Raw genomic sequence first — 15,596 nt, 5'->3', positions numbered from 1 at the left:
TCCTTGTCCATGCTATACGTCCAAAAAACATAAATGCTTTCAGCTGAAACCCAAAGATCAGAGAAGACCGACGAACCACACAATGAGAAGACAACTTGAGCCCTGAACTCAAGACGATCCGCACGTTCCCGGACTGAGGTCCATCGCTCGCGCGTTCTCCATCAATGTTGTTGGTTTGCCAACGCTTAGCCGCCTTCCTGCCATCTGTTCCTCACACCTCATTTTCTTTTTCTCTCACCCTGTCCTCCATCATGCAATTCCGCTCCGAAGATCAAAGTAACAGAGTGGGTGGACCGATACATTAGGCTCTTTTGCGCCTCCACTTGTACGAGGAGGGGGAAACACGGCCCGGTGACGTGGGTCCTCCAGGTGGCTCAGACACAGACCCTCGCTCACGCTTATGCCTACTTTGACCACTCCGGCTCAGCTGATTCCACCATTCCCCCCCAAACTCTTTAACTGCTGAGTATGGAGTGTCAGTGTGGGGACGATAGCCACACGCACACTACACGAGTGATGTACTTGATGGATGTGCGTGACACACACATGGATGGAGACGTCTCGAATATTCAGCGCAGGCACAAAGGTGGTATTCCCACAGAATCAGATGTGCTCCGGCAAAAACCTTTTCTGTTAATGCACGGATGCGTGCACATTAACATGCGTAGGAATAAGTACTGAATGCAATTCCTTCGCACAATCATCAATTATACAACGGATATTTAAAGAGACGGGTATAAATAGCGAGCTCCCTATGAATGAGGATCCGCTTAAAAGAAATAAATGAGTCAAAAGAGAATGCAATACACCCACGGTCTGACTGAAATGCATCAATGTGTGCTCTCTTTGTACACACATACACGCACACAACCACATAGTTTGGGGACACAAATGAGCATGCTGCGGCGTCTACAATCTAAAGCCACTTTACATTTAACACAAAATGTCAGAGCCGCACACGCTCCGAAGCCAACGCAAAGAACACACACACACACAAACGCGCGGCACATGAATTCGGTCTACGTAAAAAAAAAAAAAAAAAAAAAAAAAAAAGGACACGGCCTCTCAGTAGCATCATCTACCTCTCCCCTCTCTCCATTGTCCTCTCCTCACATCCATAGCCAGCCAATGAACGAGGAAACAGCCGCTACCTGTAAATGAACCACACGCTCCTGTTTCTGGGGCCCAGTGACGGCCACGAAGAAGAGAGCGAGAGAGAGCAATCTCTCTCGCCGCATCCCCCCATTGCCATGTCACCCCCCACCACCACCACCACCACTCCTCCTCCTCCTCCTCTTCTTCTTCTTCTTCTTCTTCCTCCTCCCTCCAGCGGGGACTCGGGCAACGAGAGAGAGGAGGGAAAGAGAGCGCAGGCGAGGAGGAGGCGTGTGCAGGTCTGAACCCCGTATGGGAAGCATTTCCTGCATTTAGTTCATATCTTACTAGAGAACTGAATCGCCCCTGTACTAGTATGCTCTTTGAGATTGCTAGCGAGACAATTCAGTGCTCTAATTAGGTAAGCGAACCTTTCTTAGTACCACATTGGGGAATTTTTGAAGTTGTAGTAGAGCAATTATGTCTGACTAGTGATGTTTTTCAACAACTACATGACATTTCTGTGCACAAGTAAAACAACTGTGACATTTTTTCCATTACTGTCCAATGACTTTTCTGGGCACTAGTAGGACGACTCAGGTGCACATGTAAACTTGTGTTTTTTTTCCCACTGCACCCTTCCAACTACTGTATGAATTTGTACGTAGAAGTAGAACAACTAGGTATACTTGCACTATTTGCCTTGCACTGTCAAGTAATAACCAACATAAAACTGCCTCGAGGACTGGATTGTCTTACTAGTGAGGAGAAAGAGCTTACGAGCCTTTAGACAATTCGGAACACTCGTAGGATATTGAATAAATGCTCAAACTGCTTTCCATATCCCAAAGGAGGAGTTTGACAACATGAGATATATATTAATCTGTGTGTGTGTGATTGCAGGGGACCAGGGGGATGGGTGAGGATAACAAGATGGGATGTGCAAAAGTACGCTCTCCATCACTGGTGAATCACAGATTGGTTAACAGCTGATTCCCACCATAGACTTACACACACACACACACACACACACACACACACACACACCTGCCAACTTTATCATCGCCGAGCTTTTCATCACAAACACTTCTAGTTGCTATGTGGAATCCTATTTGGCATTCTCCCTAACACAAAAAACATGTACCAGATCACCTTGTTCTGAATGGAGCACCACTCCACTACCGCTCTGTAATTACCCAGGTATCCACACACATAAAACAAAACCACATAGAAAATACATAAAAATAATGACAGTAATGTCAGTTCCAGTGTGCAAGCGGCTGTAAGTTCCCCTCACTAGCTCAGGGATGCAACCAATACTCAGCCTGCTTATGACTCATCATCAGCAACATGATGTATTTACTCTCAAAGACATATTCATACGCACACAGACTCCCAAGCAAAACATGTACAGCCTTATGTTAAAAAATAAATGCATAAAAACAAAAAAACATGCCGAGGTTTATGGAGCTGAAAATGACATGGCTGTGCTCACGACATTATTAAAAAAAAAAAAAGAAAAAACAGAAAAGGAAGAAATGGAGAGAAGGCGCTGAATCGGGATGTAGCACAAGGGCAGACATAACAGCACAGCGGGTGAAACAAGTGGGCTTGCTCAAACGCGCTCTGTTTCCTTCCAAGCTAGTAAAGCCACAGAGCTGCTAGATCACTTGTTTCCCACTTTCACAGACACCATGTTCCACACTCTAAATCCTTTCGAGGGCACGCCCCTTTAAACCAGTGGCTCTCAAATTTGGGGGTCAACGAGCAGGAGCTTGAGGGGTCTTGGCTTGTCAGCTTTTTTTTTTTTTAAAGTAGGTCAGATAATTTTTACCTATTGAAATGAATTGAGTGGCACGGTCGACCGGTTAGCACATCTGCCTCGCAGCTCTGAGGACCGGGGTTCAAATACTGCCCCGCATGTGTGGAGTTTACCTATTTTCCCGATGTCTGCATGGTTTTTCTCCAGGGACTCCCGTTTCCTCCCACATCCCCAAACACCTGTGGTAGGTGAATTAAAAACTCTAAATGTGAATGTGCGTGCAAATGGTTGTTTGTTTATATGTGCCCTGTGATTGGCTGGCAATCAGTTCAGGGTGTACCCTGCTTCCTGCCCGAAGACAGTTGGGATAGGCTCCAGCACGCCCGCGACCTTGAAATCAGATTGTTTTATTTCATAAGGAGCAGCTGGGCTTGACTTGTGTCCCGATTCAATTCAGTTATTTAAAGGTTCCACATTTACATAAGACGTTTTTGTTCTGCCGAGAAGTCTGAAATCAGGACATTGGAATTTCTCAAGCTTATCTACATCACTAGGGAAGAGCTCCGCCTACCCTTTCTGCTCCCGAACCAGCGTAACAGACAAGTGTGTCCCCTGGGAAGGAATTCAGCTTGCAGTCCGGTGGAATCTTACCTGGGACCATCGGTGCTGTCGTAGGCGCCGACCGTGACGTTACGGAAAAGCTTCCTCTTGGATTTCCCACTGCGTGTCTCTGCAAGGCACACATGCAATCACCACATATGATACATTTTAGTTTCATGAGTTTTTGTCTGACACGTTCCCTCGGCTTGTCAGATTCCCGCCCTTATTTTGAGCTGTCTTTCATGCAGCTGTGGCGTTCTGAAGGTCTAAGCCCTGTAGAAATAACTAACATGTGGCCATCATTACAGTGACTTAACGGTTAATTCCACCCAGAGGGGACCGTGCAACCTAAATTTGCAACCCATAGAATATATAGCATGTGCTGCACGATGGTCTCCACATACATTACCGGTACTCTAGACCTGTGACAATGTATCGAAATAACAATATTATGAAGTTTTTTTATTGGGAAATGATGTCATTTACTGTTACTTTTAAGGGTAAGATTGTACAAAGAGTTGAAAATTATTGAGTGAAAACGTTCTATTGCCAATTAGAAACATTTTCAGAGGAGGCGCGGGTGTTGATAAGTCAAGTGCTAAATGCTAAAAATGTTAATGGTCCTTGCTTTTTTTTTTTTTTTTTAACAATAATCAATTTCTTCTAGTCTCCAAATGTACTCTGCTCATACTTTCTTCAAGAAACTGCCTCTTTGTCCAAATAATCATTTTTCCCTTTAGAAATGGTTTTTATTTCCCGGGCGGCCATGCACCGCCCCTCTGCCCTTTGAGCTTGTACATCTTGCCTGGTCGATTGTCCTTGTTGACAGGTGCCACTTCCTCCACACAGTCTGAGGGGAACCACCCAGTGCGACCTTTCGCCGTTCCTTCCCAGTATCCTCCCTCGCCGACGCTTAACACTGACAAGCAACAAATAGATGCACAGATATGAGGCTTTGAGAGCAGTTTAATATGTCTGATTGAACATTAAGCCTCTTCTCCAGCAATTGTGTTCGCCAACTAGTTTAGCAGGGAAAATTAACAAAAGAAAAATTATATATTGAGGAACATGAGAATAACAGCACTTCATAAGTCTTAAAACATCAACTTGGTCCTACTTGCATTGAAACCTATAAAATTCATAGCTTCCATTTTTTTTAAAAAGTGACAAAGGTTCGGCAGATCTCTTTACATACAAAATCCAACTATATTACGGTGTTAACCTTTTGTACAATAAAAAAAAAAACTCCATTCAAATCTTCCACTTTATGAACTCAAATCTGTCAATTTGGCAGGAACCTCTCTTCATACAAAATTCTACTGAATTCCAACCCACTTTCTGCACAGAAATCCCATTTGATACATATCTTGAACCCTCCCTTAAAATCAGTCAGTTTGGCAGTCATCCCATTTAGAACAAAGTCCTACTAAATTGTACCTTACATTTTTTGTACAAAAATCCAATTTTCCTTGCAGGTGATGTTTATTTATTCTTCCTCCAGACTGCATTCATTTGCAATACACGGCTAAGATTGATTCAAGAGTTTCTGCGGTCAGATCTGAGTAATAGATTACCGTAATTTCCGGCCTACAAACCACGACTTTTTTTTTTTTTTTTTCCACACGCTTTCAACCCTGCGGTTTATGCGGTGATCGTCTAATTTGTGCATTTTTCCCTAGCGGCCGCAATGGGGCACTCGAGCGGAAAAGATAAGAATGAGACCGGTGGAATAAATGTGCCGAGGAAGTAACTTAGCTAACTTTTACTGTTACTGTTTGCGCTGCGCTAGCGTTAGCACCAGCATTCGCACCGTGCTAGCATTAAACTCTTTCTGTGTACCATCTTTTTCATAAATATCACGTGTTTGAATGTGGGCACTTGCGGCTTTTACACAGCTGCGGCGTATGTATGTACCAAATGGTATTTCCTTTACAAATGTACTCGGTGAGACTTGTAACCAGGTGCGCTCTGGAGGCCGGGAATTACGGTAATTCACCGCTTGCTCCACTCACCTTTAACTCTATCCCCTTTGTTGAGTGACAGCTGTCTCTCTCCACTAGCAGAGTGCGCCCGAGTGGCCACGTATACTCGCCCTGGCACTGCGCTGTACATTCGCTTCATTTGACCTCCGCCGCTGCCTGCGGGCGTAACCCTGCGGAAAAAAAAAAGCCGAAACAATGACAATCTCTTATAGTCAGTTTGCAAATAGTCCTGTTAGAATACGTACTGAGTATAGATTATACCCTACATCAGCGGTTCGCGAATGTTTTACACACTAAGTACCACCTAAAAAAATAAATTGCTTCTACAACTATCACCATGATGACCAGTAGTAGTAGGCCCCAGTGTTCATCAAGACATGAAGCAGAAAAATGCATATTTAATATTGTCGTTAGCAGAATAATGATTCAATGGAGATTTAAACAGAGCTTGTACCTAAATAAATGTTTGAAAACAAACTGTTCTAAAGGATTGAATCGAAATGTTTTATGTAACAGCAATGACACACTTGCTGTCACACATGGGACGTTTTAGAAAAATATATTTTGTTTGACTGATACGTGAACAATACAAGACTGTATAAAAATCCCTACATGGTGATCGGGGAACGAGGGAATGTGGGAATGATTCACACGGGCCAATCACTCAAATATCATTTCATTGATTAAAGTGCAACTGCAATTTTCCTATCAGTCTGTCAGGATTGAGGCTCTGTTGAGGCAATAACAAGTCCCTCTATTTCTATTACTTAATAGAACGTTGACTAACTGCTCACTCCAAATGTGACAATCTCATGGTTATAATTAGTCGGAAAATCCAAGTGGGACAATTAAAGCTCAGCGCAGTTTATAAATGGAACCAAAAGGACCTGATTAGATAGAAAAGCCGTCGGTCTCCAGGGGCTCCTTACCCCTGCCTGCCTCGTGGCTGTCGGTGCCGCTCCTCGGTGTCACTCTGGCCTCCTCGCCCCCGTGATGGTGAACGGGTGCGATTTCTGGGGCTGCTGGAGCTTCGCAAGCCAACGGACCCCCTGCGGTGGCCCTGCGGAACCACGACAACGTAAGACTATGAAACACAATACAGGCCTCTGGTAACATGACATTTTGGAATCGATGAGCCATTATTTGCCTGTTCGCTGTTTTGTGCCTTTGGACAGCCACAGAACCGGGACTTTATATACCTGAGCCGGGGTGGGAGTCGTTGCAGCCTTGTTGGGAATAACCACAGGATCAGAGTGGGTCATGGTGTTGTCGCTGTTGGCGCGCAGTAAGGGGTGGGACTGGAGTGAGGGCAGAGGCAGCGTATGGGCACTCTCTTTTCGCTTGGGGACATATTTTGGAGACTCCAAAAAAGGTACTAAAAAAAAAAAAAAAAGTGGTAAAATAGAGAAAGATAAGAAGGCAAATTTGAAGGACAAGAGTGGAAAAATGCGGCAAGAAAACTCACCTATATCTGAATCTTTGTGGTTTTTGATGATTTCTCCAAGTTCAAAATGACCAGACATTATGGCCAGCTGCAATTGAAGTTACTCCATTTTAGATTTACAAAGTTAATAGACAAATCCAAAGACAAAATCTGTCCCGCTGTAATTGCAAGTTTACCTGAAAGGGAGTCTGACCGTGTTTGTTCTTTGCCTCCCTATTTGCTCCCCTGTACAAAAGAACACGGACGCAGCTTTCCTGGTGGAAGGATAGCAATTAATCACAATCAAACGTAATATTTTGCTCTGTTGGCAGTCTTTTTTTTTTTTTAAAGAAATGGTTACACTTGCTTTGTTGTACAGGGCAGAAATATGAAGTGGGGTATTCCCTGAAGCATTCTGAGAGGAGGCATCGGCCCCGTAGAACAAAAGATGCTCCAAGTGTTGGGCAAATCCGTTCTGGCAAGCCTTTTCAAAGTCAAAACAGTGCAATATAGTATATTATACACGCAGTGTTAAATGAGGAAACTATTGTGTGGATGCGCCAAATAAGACAAGAAAAAAAAGATAAGAACATTACATGGGTTTTAACTCTTTTATAAAGGATCTGAATAATTGAATTCGACACAAAAAAAACATCAAATTGAGAGAAATTAGCTTTCAGCAGTATGACAGGTTTCCTCATATTTCCTGCAAAGACTAAAATAAGCACGTGACATGTGCAAAGTAAAGAGAAGCCGAAAAAAAAACGAACGCTGAGCAAACCAAAATAAAATACCATGACAACAAGCTCGAAGCACACACTCATCAGCGGCACGCAGACATAATGTAAGTTAGCAATGCCCCGAAAATCACAAACACACAATCATTTCTATGCATTAGCTGTAATTAGCACAAGATGAGTCATGTTTTCGACAGCATCAAGTATATTCATGTCCACATTGCCTAAAATCTTGTGTGTTGATGCTTATGCGAGGTACCTTATGTATTTCTTCCATTCCAAACTCTTCTTCATCCCTGTGCTATCGAGAAGGAGAGAGAATGGAAAGATGAGTGCATGAAGGCCACCAGAGTAGAATGTTGACGTTGAGCTGGCGTAAAAGCGACGTTATATATCAGACAGAAGCAGCCATCCAAGTACAAATACTGAAATACTGTAGTTAAGTAGATTTTTCCAGGAGCTGTCCTTCAACTGAGTACATATTTTTCTGACAGCTTTTTATATTTACAAATGGAATACAATCGATACTTGCACTTTAATCTTATTTTCTCTCGCAACTACTGCACTTCTACTTCAGTACAGAGAGTGGGAGGACTTTTAGCATGTCTACAGGAAAAAAAAACCAAAACAGTAGCTCAAGTATGTAAAAGAAATATGACAGGAAACGACATGAAAACAGAAACATGGGCTCAGTATCAAGAGACAACTGCAGTATCTGGAGGAGTTGTCCAAGAGAACCTGATGGGATTCATCCCAGCTGTTCTCATCTCTGGTCCCCAGCTTGGCCCGGTAATAAAGCAGAGTCTCGCAGCAGGAGGTGTCGCCCCCTGTCAGGACGGTGTGGTACAGCGGGGTCAGGCCACTTCGGTCTTTGTAGTTTGGCGAGCTTCCCAATGATAAGAGAGCCTGGCAAGCGAGCAAAACCACGCTAGAACTCGAGCCAAAAAAACGTCCGACCATTTGATCCATATCCGTGATATCTAGCATAAGGTCCACGTAATAATACGCTCTTTGTTTTCACTACTGCATCTCTTACGAGTCATGTGACATGTCTGCACTCTATTAGAACAATTTTAGTATACAAGAAGGGCACAAATGAGACAAAAAACAACAACTGTGCACGAGTTGACATCTGCACGGTACTAGTCCTACTAGCAACGCACTTGACATTAACTACGTTGACTACCAGTTGGGCCAGGTATATTACTAGTGCAGTTTGATTGCATACTAGTACCAAAGTGGCACCTATAGTGGAAAGAAACTTTAGTCATAAAGTCATTCCACAACTTCATAAATTGGCAAAGCGCATACTAGTACAAGGACCTTAAGGTGGCTATCAAGGCTGTCACATAAAAGCTCCAATGGTTTTCCGTACATATTGATGTCACCTTGCAGTCCTTACCAGCAGCCCGGTATGATTGTGAACCCTGACTGCTTTGTGCACTGCAGTCAGGCCATCTCTGCTCCTGAAGTCCAAATGAGCTCCGCCCTGAACCAGAGCCCTGATGCCCTCCACCGGCAGGCTCATCTGCGCGGCCACAGTCAGGGGGGTCTCTAGTTCGCGGGCAGGCAGGGAGCGAATATCACGATGTGCTCGACAACTTCATCCAAATGAGCAGGCGGTGACCGATTTGAAAACTCACCTCCACTTTCCAGGTCGTGAAAATTTGGATCGAGACCTTTGTCCAGCACTTTTAGCATTTTCTCCAGCGCTACAGCATGAACGTAATCCATAAACTTCTTCAGACTGGCCTGAGATATCAGTGAATGTGAGTAGAATATATACATTGCCCACAGGTAACAAACAAATACAAGAAATTTACCTTTGTGCACAGCTTGGAAAGGGCCTTTTCATCCAGATTTGTCTGCTTATACACTCTGGTTTTGTATCTGAACTAAGGAGTGGAAAAAAAATATCTGAATCAGTCACATCACAATTAGGATTATGTATTGGCAAGTATCACTGCTATTTGTTAACGTTTATGGCATTTTGTGTTGTGTTTTAGCATATAAGTAGTGGAAGGAAAACACTCCACTGTAAGTTGCAGTAGAATGCTACAATATAGACGGCATTTTATTTTAATTTTTATACTTGCAAAGCTATGTTTTTCTCACTTCCACTTGAAAATAAAAGAATGACGTTTTTGAAGGGAAACAAAGAATCATTCCACAGAAATGACGCTTTTGATCCTAATCTGTATTTACCTTAATTAAATGCATTCGGTTGGTTTGGTTGCTAAATAAATGTTTCCACACAAGTTTTAAAAGTCACTAGATTTGTTGTTAGGTCTGTTTTTTTTTTTTACTAGAATAGTCTGGGAAGTTTCAAATTCTAAGTGTAAATTGCCATCAGTACTATATTATTTTATGCTATTTTTGCCAAGATTACTTTCACCACCAGAGGACACTGTTGTATCATATATCCTCCAAATCCACTTTACATTGACCGGTGGCGAATGTTAAGATTGTGGTAAATGGGCTTTCATTTGTGCACTTATACTAAAAAATAATAATAATTTCATGTTATACTTTAACATGTTTTTTTTAGCTATTTTTTTTTTATTCAAAAGCGAATTGCGAAACAGAAACATTGTATTGCAACTTCTTGTTTTAAGTACGATGGCAAATTTTGACTTCAAATGTAAATTATGCAATGAAACTTGCTTCATACCTCCAGGTAAGGCACCCCTTTCTCAAAAGAATGAGAGTATTCCCGCAATGTCCTCTCCTCTTCCAAGAATTTGGCGTCCCGGCCTTCCCCCGCCGGCTGGAAGAGGCCGTAGTTGTAGACGTCCCACAAGGTCTCGGTGAGGGAGCAGATGATCTGCTGCTTGGCGTTCCACACCGTGCAGTCCTGGTCAAACTGGACACACCTCTGAAACACACACAGGTCAAAGTATCTCCTGTACATGACCTGGCGCAATAGCATATAAAAATGAGCCAATAAAAAGATTACATTCCACCCGTAGCCTTTTGGGGTATTTATTTTTTGGCTTATTGCATTTTTTTAGTGAGCGCAGTGATAATAAAATGTTGCTCATTGGTAGAAACCTAGCTGGCGTTTCAACTTTATTCGGTTAACTAACTTTAATTATCAACACTGTTGTTTTCACGCAGCATCTCTATGGAGAAAAATATTTCCCTGATGGCAAATTTGTGGAACAATCCAGCAGAGAAAAGGAACAAATGACCACTTGAGCGTGTGACATCCACCTGAGACTCGTGGGCCATAAAAAACCCTCTTCGAAAATATGCGCATGGATACATTTTTGGATTTTACGGTCATTTGAATGGACCCCCTTTCCTCACACCATTACATCACATTACGTCCTTATACGACTTAATCAAGATGTAAACTCCATCTATTCAAGTGTATTGTTCCATTTCAGAGAGCGGTGAGTAAAAACTGTACTGCTCAGCAGCCTTCATGCCACCCCACCCCACCTAACCCCTCACTTACGCCGTCCAGTGAGAATCCACCCCCGATATGTTGCAGTACTAGTTACCGCTAGACACAAGCAACCCGATTGGCATGGCAACCACTTCATTAGAGGAAGCAGGCCCCTGCCGCCGTCGCCATATCCCTGCCGCCCCAAGGGGTGAAAGCACAGGATGTGGATGTATAAGATTATATTAAAGGGTATGTGTGTGCTCTTATTGGTTTGACATGTGCAGTGTATTCTGCGACCAACAGTCGACTGGACTCAGTGGCCACTGACAGCAAACTGTGGTGTTTCAGTGATGGGAAATTGTCAGAATAGAATGTTGATGATGTTGAGGGTGCATAGGGTTACACTATACCATATAGGTAGTAATAAAGTACTATTTACCTTTTATTGTCAGGACACAGCAAAAAAAATTCTCTTATTTGTTCTGGCAACCTGTTCATGGTGTACCCTGCCTCCTGCCCGAAGATAGTTGGGATAGGCTCCAGCACTGCCGTGACCCTTGTGAGCATAAGCAGCTCAGAAAACTGATGGATGGGTGGATGTTTAAACTGGCAGTGTAATGTGACATAAGTATGAAAAAAAATTACTCTCTCTGGTACTAGCCAAATAGAATTTTAAGAAACCAGCACACTACCAACTGCCTTGGGTATCAGGAATTTTGCCAAAACTTTGGTGGAAGCCAAATCTGGAAAACGAAAAAGGTAAAAAAAAAAAAATCATCCCTCATTTGCCAAAAACTGGATAAAAGATAAGCAAACAGAAGCAGAGCAAAGGAAACTAACATAGCCGAAAAGATTCAGAAGCTACGTGGAATACAATGAGGATTCAAAATTATTAGGAAAAAAAAAGTTGGAAGTTTTTAATCTTCCCCCTCAAACACTGTTGGGGTGTCCGCTGAATTCCCAAATCCATGCATGAAACCAACAAGCCTGCCATATATTACAATGCAAGAGTTTCTATTCCCAAGTTGAGAAAGTTGATTATGTAGTGTTAGGCATCTTTCATCACATCATTGGTGTTCCAGAGGTTTAAGTGGGTTTTGTCAAAGGTGTACTGCACAGCGCATTCCATATTTGTATCGCTCTGTCCCACCTCTCCCCAAACTCATTAAAATCCTATTAGATGATTAGCAATTACTGCCACATTGAGGGCAGATTAGCTGACATGTAGAACAGCCAGCCTGTAAGGGAGATGAAGGGTGGGTGGGTGGGCTGACACAAGGGCAAGATTTCTCACAGAGTCGTGCTATGTGTGGGCTTGTCAATTCTCACCTGATGTCCCTGCTTAAGCCGGAACTGCGTCGAGCGTGAATTGGAGCCACATTGTGTTGTTAAAAAAAAAAAAAACAGTAATAATAATAATTGATCTATATCTGACCCTCGGGCGCATGCTTACATGTCTGCTGTCACAGGTGGAGAAGTGACGTCAAGCTCATTATTTTCTCTCACTTGCTTCTGGGAGTCGTCACCCGCCAGAACCACAACACTGTCGAACGAGGTGTGGTCGAAACAAAGTGTGGCTGGGGAAGCTCCTCGGATTCAAGATGGGAACGTTTGCTTTGATTCGGTGCATTAAACGTGTTTTTCTTGACATTTCTGATTTCGTCTTGACATTCTCAAAGTCAAGGAGACTTACTTTCATTGCGGACCACTTTGTATAGTTTTGCTTGCCCTCAGACTGACGGTAACAACAGTCAAACCACATAAATGAATATGCAACTTAGCTTTTAAGTTACAATTCGGTTCGGATAGGAATATATTTACAATGAAACAGAAATTAAATATTTTCTTTTGAACAGTGTGAGATATTATGCTATCATTTTATTGCTTTTGCAAGTTGCTAACCATAATGTCCACAAGCCAGAAGCTGAGCTGCACTGAGTTTGTATACAGATTATGCATGTGGCTCGTCATTTTTCTCGTGTCCTATCTAATATGTTTCTTGTGGGAACCCTAATAATAGCTAGCAAATGATTATAATCATTTTTATGATCACAAGGTGAAAACAAATTGTGGCGGAAATGTTTACAGGATGGGTAAAAGGCAACTAGGCACTAGAAATTGCTTATAGTACTTTCACTATCTCTAAAGTTATTATGAAAACTTATTTTCACAATAACAACATTATTGGGCCTTTCTTATTGTCTTACCGGTAGTTCTTATTTTCTGTTAGTTTGCTGTGGATGCTACACAGTGCTTGTATTGAAATGTGAAGCTTTCATTTTTCCATGAAACAAAGATCAGGCATCATTTCTTACAATAAATGTGTAATAAGATAGATTTTATTGCCAATTTATAGTCCAGTTACTTTTAACCCACGTGTATAATGTGCACACACACAATGCAAATTTCCGAGCAGGGTTTAGTATTCTGTGGCCACACAGGAGTAAATTTATTCTCTTTTTTTTGTGTTTCTGTTCTTGTTGGAGAAACTATGCACTTACTGTTTGTTTGATGTCAGGAATCCCGATCCGGAAGACCATCATGGTGAGGAAGGTCTCCTCCATGGGCGTCATGGTGGTCATGCTGCGCTCCATCATCAGAGCTCTCCTCTTATGAGTCGCATTCAAGCCCGCGTGATGCTGATTGGCCACCGTGCCGTGATGCTGCGTTTTATTGGCCGTTTGATGATACAGGGTGGCTTGATTGGACGCGTAAGTGACCCCCCGGTTGCCGGACCTGGCGGGCCGATCCGCTCTCTGCCTGCCCACCACGATGGCCGCCGGTTTGGCGACGTCGCCAACTTTGCCTTCCCAGGACTGTCTCCCACCCGTCATCTCCTCCTCCGCCGGACCGTCTAACCCTCCATTCTCGATGCCACGTCCACCTTCCCCTTTGCCGCTCCCTCTGCCCTGCTCCTCATCCTCCTCCTCCTCATCCTCCCCATCTTTTTCATCCTGACCGGGATAAAAGTGCTCGTTATTTCCCAGCATCGTTTGCGGCGCGGGGGTCACTGCGGAGAAGGCTGAGTGACATAGTTGTCATGGAGATAAAACATGGCTATCCTATCCCGAGAGATTGGGCTCATTCCTTTGAAACATGCTGTGGGGAACAGGCAAAAAAGGGAGTCAGTTTTTCGTTGCAGCGGGTCAATGACGGTTTGCACCTGGCAAATTGATAACACATGGAACAATGATTCCCAACCACTGTGCCATGGCACATTATTGCATCTTCACAAATCACCCAAGCCTACTTAATTTGTCCAAAGATTGAAATTTATTTCAGTATACTAAAGGATTTATATATTTTGTGACGTTTTTGTCAAGACTGTTCCCAAACTGCACTGTACCCTTTTCAGGTGACCTTTGCTTGAACCTCTCTTTATCCTCTCTGTTACTCTTCCAATATCTTTCATTCTCTCTTGCCACTTACTAATGACACAGTAAGGTTAGTGCCTAAGGTACTACAACCTTAACTTGAATTGGAATCTATTGTGAATGTTACACTGGACCGGGAAACTTTTTGGTGCATTCACGGATCAAACACCTGTTGGAAATTCAGGCGCACAAAAAAGTACTGAAACACTGAACAGCTTGAAATTTGCGTTATAAGGTTTAGACAAGGTCACGTGACTGTAGGTTTATCTGTAAAGACGATGGTGCATTTTGGGTTTGCTGAAGTTTCCCTCCGAAGCCCAACATCTCAATATAACCTTTTATGAGGAGCATATGTGCCTTGGCTCGGGTTGAGAAACACCGGTTTGCAACACACGCTACACCTCTGAACAAGTATTAAGACCACAGGGAAGAGAAAATTCCCTCAAAAATATGACAGCATAAGATGGCAAATTGATTTCTTTTCAGGGTGGTCTCAATACTCCTTTTTACTCAGCTTCTTCAAGTCATGTGCCACGTTAACAAAGCAATGCAGTAACAAAAACCGAATGCGTGCATAGCTGGTGGTCCGCATATTGCATTTAGTTCGTGGAAAAGCTTGGGGAATAGCAGGCTGATGAAAGGCCGGGTCACCATACATAAACTGTGAAATAGAATCTCAAGATCTTCGCAGATGAGAATGAGTTAGATAAGCAATTTAGCTTTACATGAGGTCAAGTTTTTTATAGCCGGTTGAGATAATGAAGCCAAGCCATGTTTGAAGCGCTACGCAGTGCGAAGAGCTCAATGGTAATAAAGGAAATAACCACCCTTGTTGCATCATTCATTTTAATTGCCCTATTTTGAAAGAAGTGAGGCTCCATGAGCATACGCCAAATTGAAATCTTTTCAATGGCCGGGACAAACGCTACAGTATTACATTTATGTGCTTCACATGAGGCCAAACTGATCACGTGGCCAGATGCATAAGGTGGGACTTCAAATCAGAAGATTGAGGGTTCAAGTCCCTCTGTGGTGGTCTTGCTGTAAACAAATGTCTATAGATCTCCCCAACATTAAGGAGGCCCCAACTTTCATATAATTTAAAGAAAGAGTCAGTTAATATATTGTCAAAGAATCGAAATTATTATGGCCAAGAACATTTTAACACAAGGAACTTGTTACTGGTAGGTGCAATCACTCTGGTACAACAGTGAACCTCTGAATGTTTTGAA

General features: G+C 42.9%; 1 protein-coding gene across 11 annotated transcripts in view; it reads right to left on the bottom strand.

Moving 5' to 3' along the window:
* Positions 1-15,596, bottom strand: part of LOC133495221 (SH3 and multiple ankyrin repeat domains protein 1-like) — a 43,586-nt gene that overhangs the window by 15,905 nt on the left and 12,085 nt on the right. For 9 of the 11 annotated variants that reach the window (XR_009793515.1, XR_009793512.1, XR_009793513.1 and 6 more), the window contains 15 exons: positions 13,492-14,089; positions 10,271-10,474; positions 9,423-9,494; positions 9,243-9,351; positions 9,002-9,153; positions 8,338-8,505; positions 7,859-7,900; positions 7,230-7,346; positions 7,060-7,137; positions 6,905-6,971; positions 6,639-6,814; positions 6,369-6,499; positions 5,470-5,609; positions 4,263-4,376; positions 3,509-3,587 (listed from right to left, as the gene is read on the bottom strand). Coding sequence is in view for 7 of the 11 variants with exons in the window: in XM_061809600.1 (XP_061665584.1) it covers positions 3,509-3,587; positions 4,263-4,376; positions 5,470-5,609; positions 6,369-6,499; positions 6,639-6,814; positions 6,905-6,971; positions 7,060-7,137; positions 7,230-7,346; positions 7,859-7,900; positions 8,338-8,505; positions 9,002-9,153; positions 9,243-9,351; positions 9,423-9,494; positions 10,271-10,474; positions 13,492-13,980 (2,138 nt within the window). In the remaining 4 variants the exon portion in view is untranslated. The remainder of the gene's footprint in view (positions 1-3,508; positions 3,588-4,262; positions 4,377-5,469; positions 5,610-6,368; positions 6,500-6,638; positions 6,815-6,904; positions 6,972-7,059; positions 7,138-7,229; positions 7,347-7,858; positions 7,901-8,337; positions 8,506-9,001; positions 9,154-9,242; positions 9,352-9,422; positions 9,495-10,270; positions 10,475-13,491; positions 14,090-15,596) is intronic. The other 2 variants (XM_061809605.1, XM_061809606.1) reach the window with 1 other exon arrangement.

The sequence above is a fragment of the Syngnathoides biaculeatus genome, chromosome 22 (genome assembly GCF_019802595.1).
Source record: "Syngnathoides biaculeatus isolate LvHL_M chromosome 22, ASM1980259v1, whole genome shotgun sequence".
Classification (NCBI taxonomy): domain Eukaryota; kingdom Metazoa; phylum Chordata; class Actinopteri; order Syngnathiformes; family Syngnathidae; genus Syngnathoides; species Syngnathoides biaculeatus.
The sequence above is the reverse complement of the archived record's forward strand: the minus strand, read 5'-3'. Positions and strand labels throughout refer to the sequence as shown.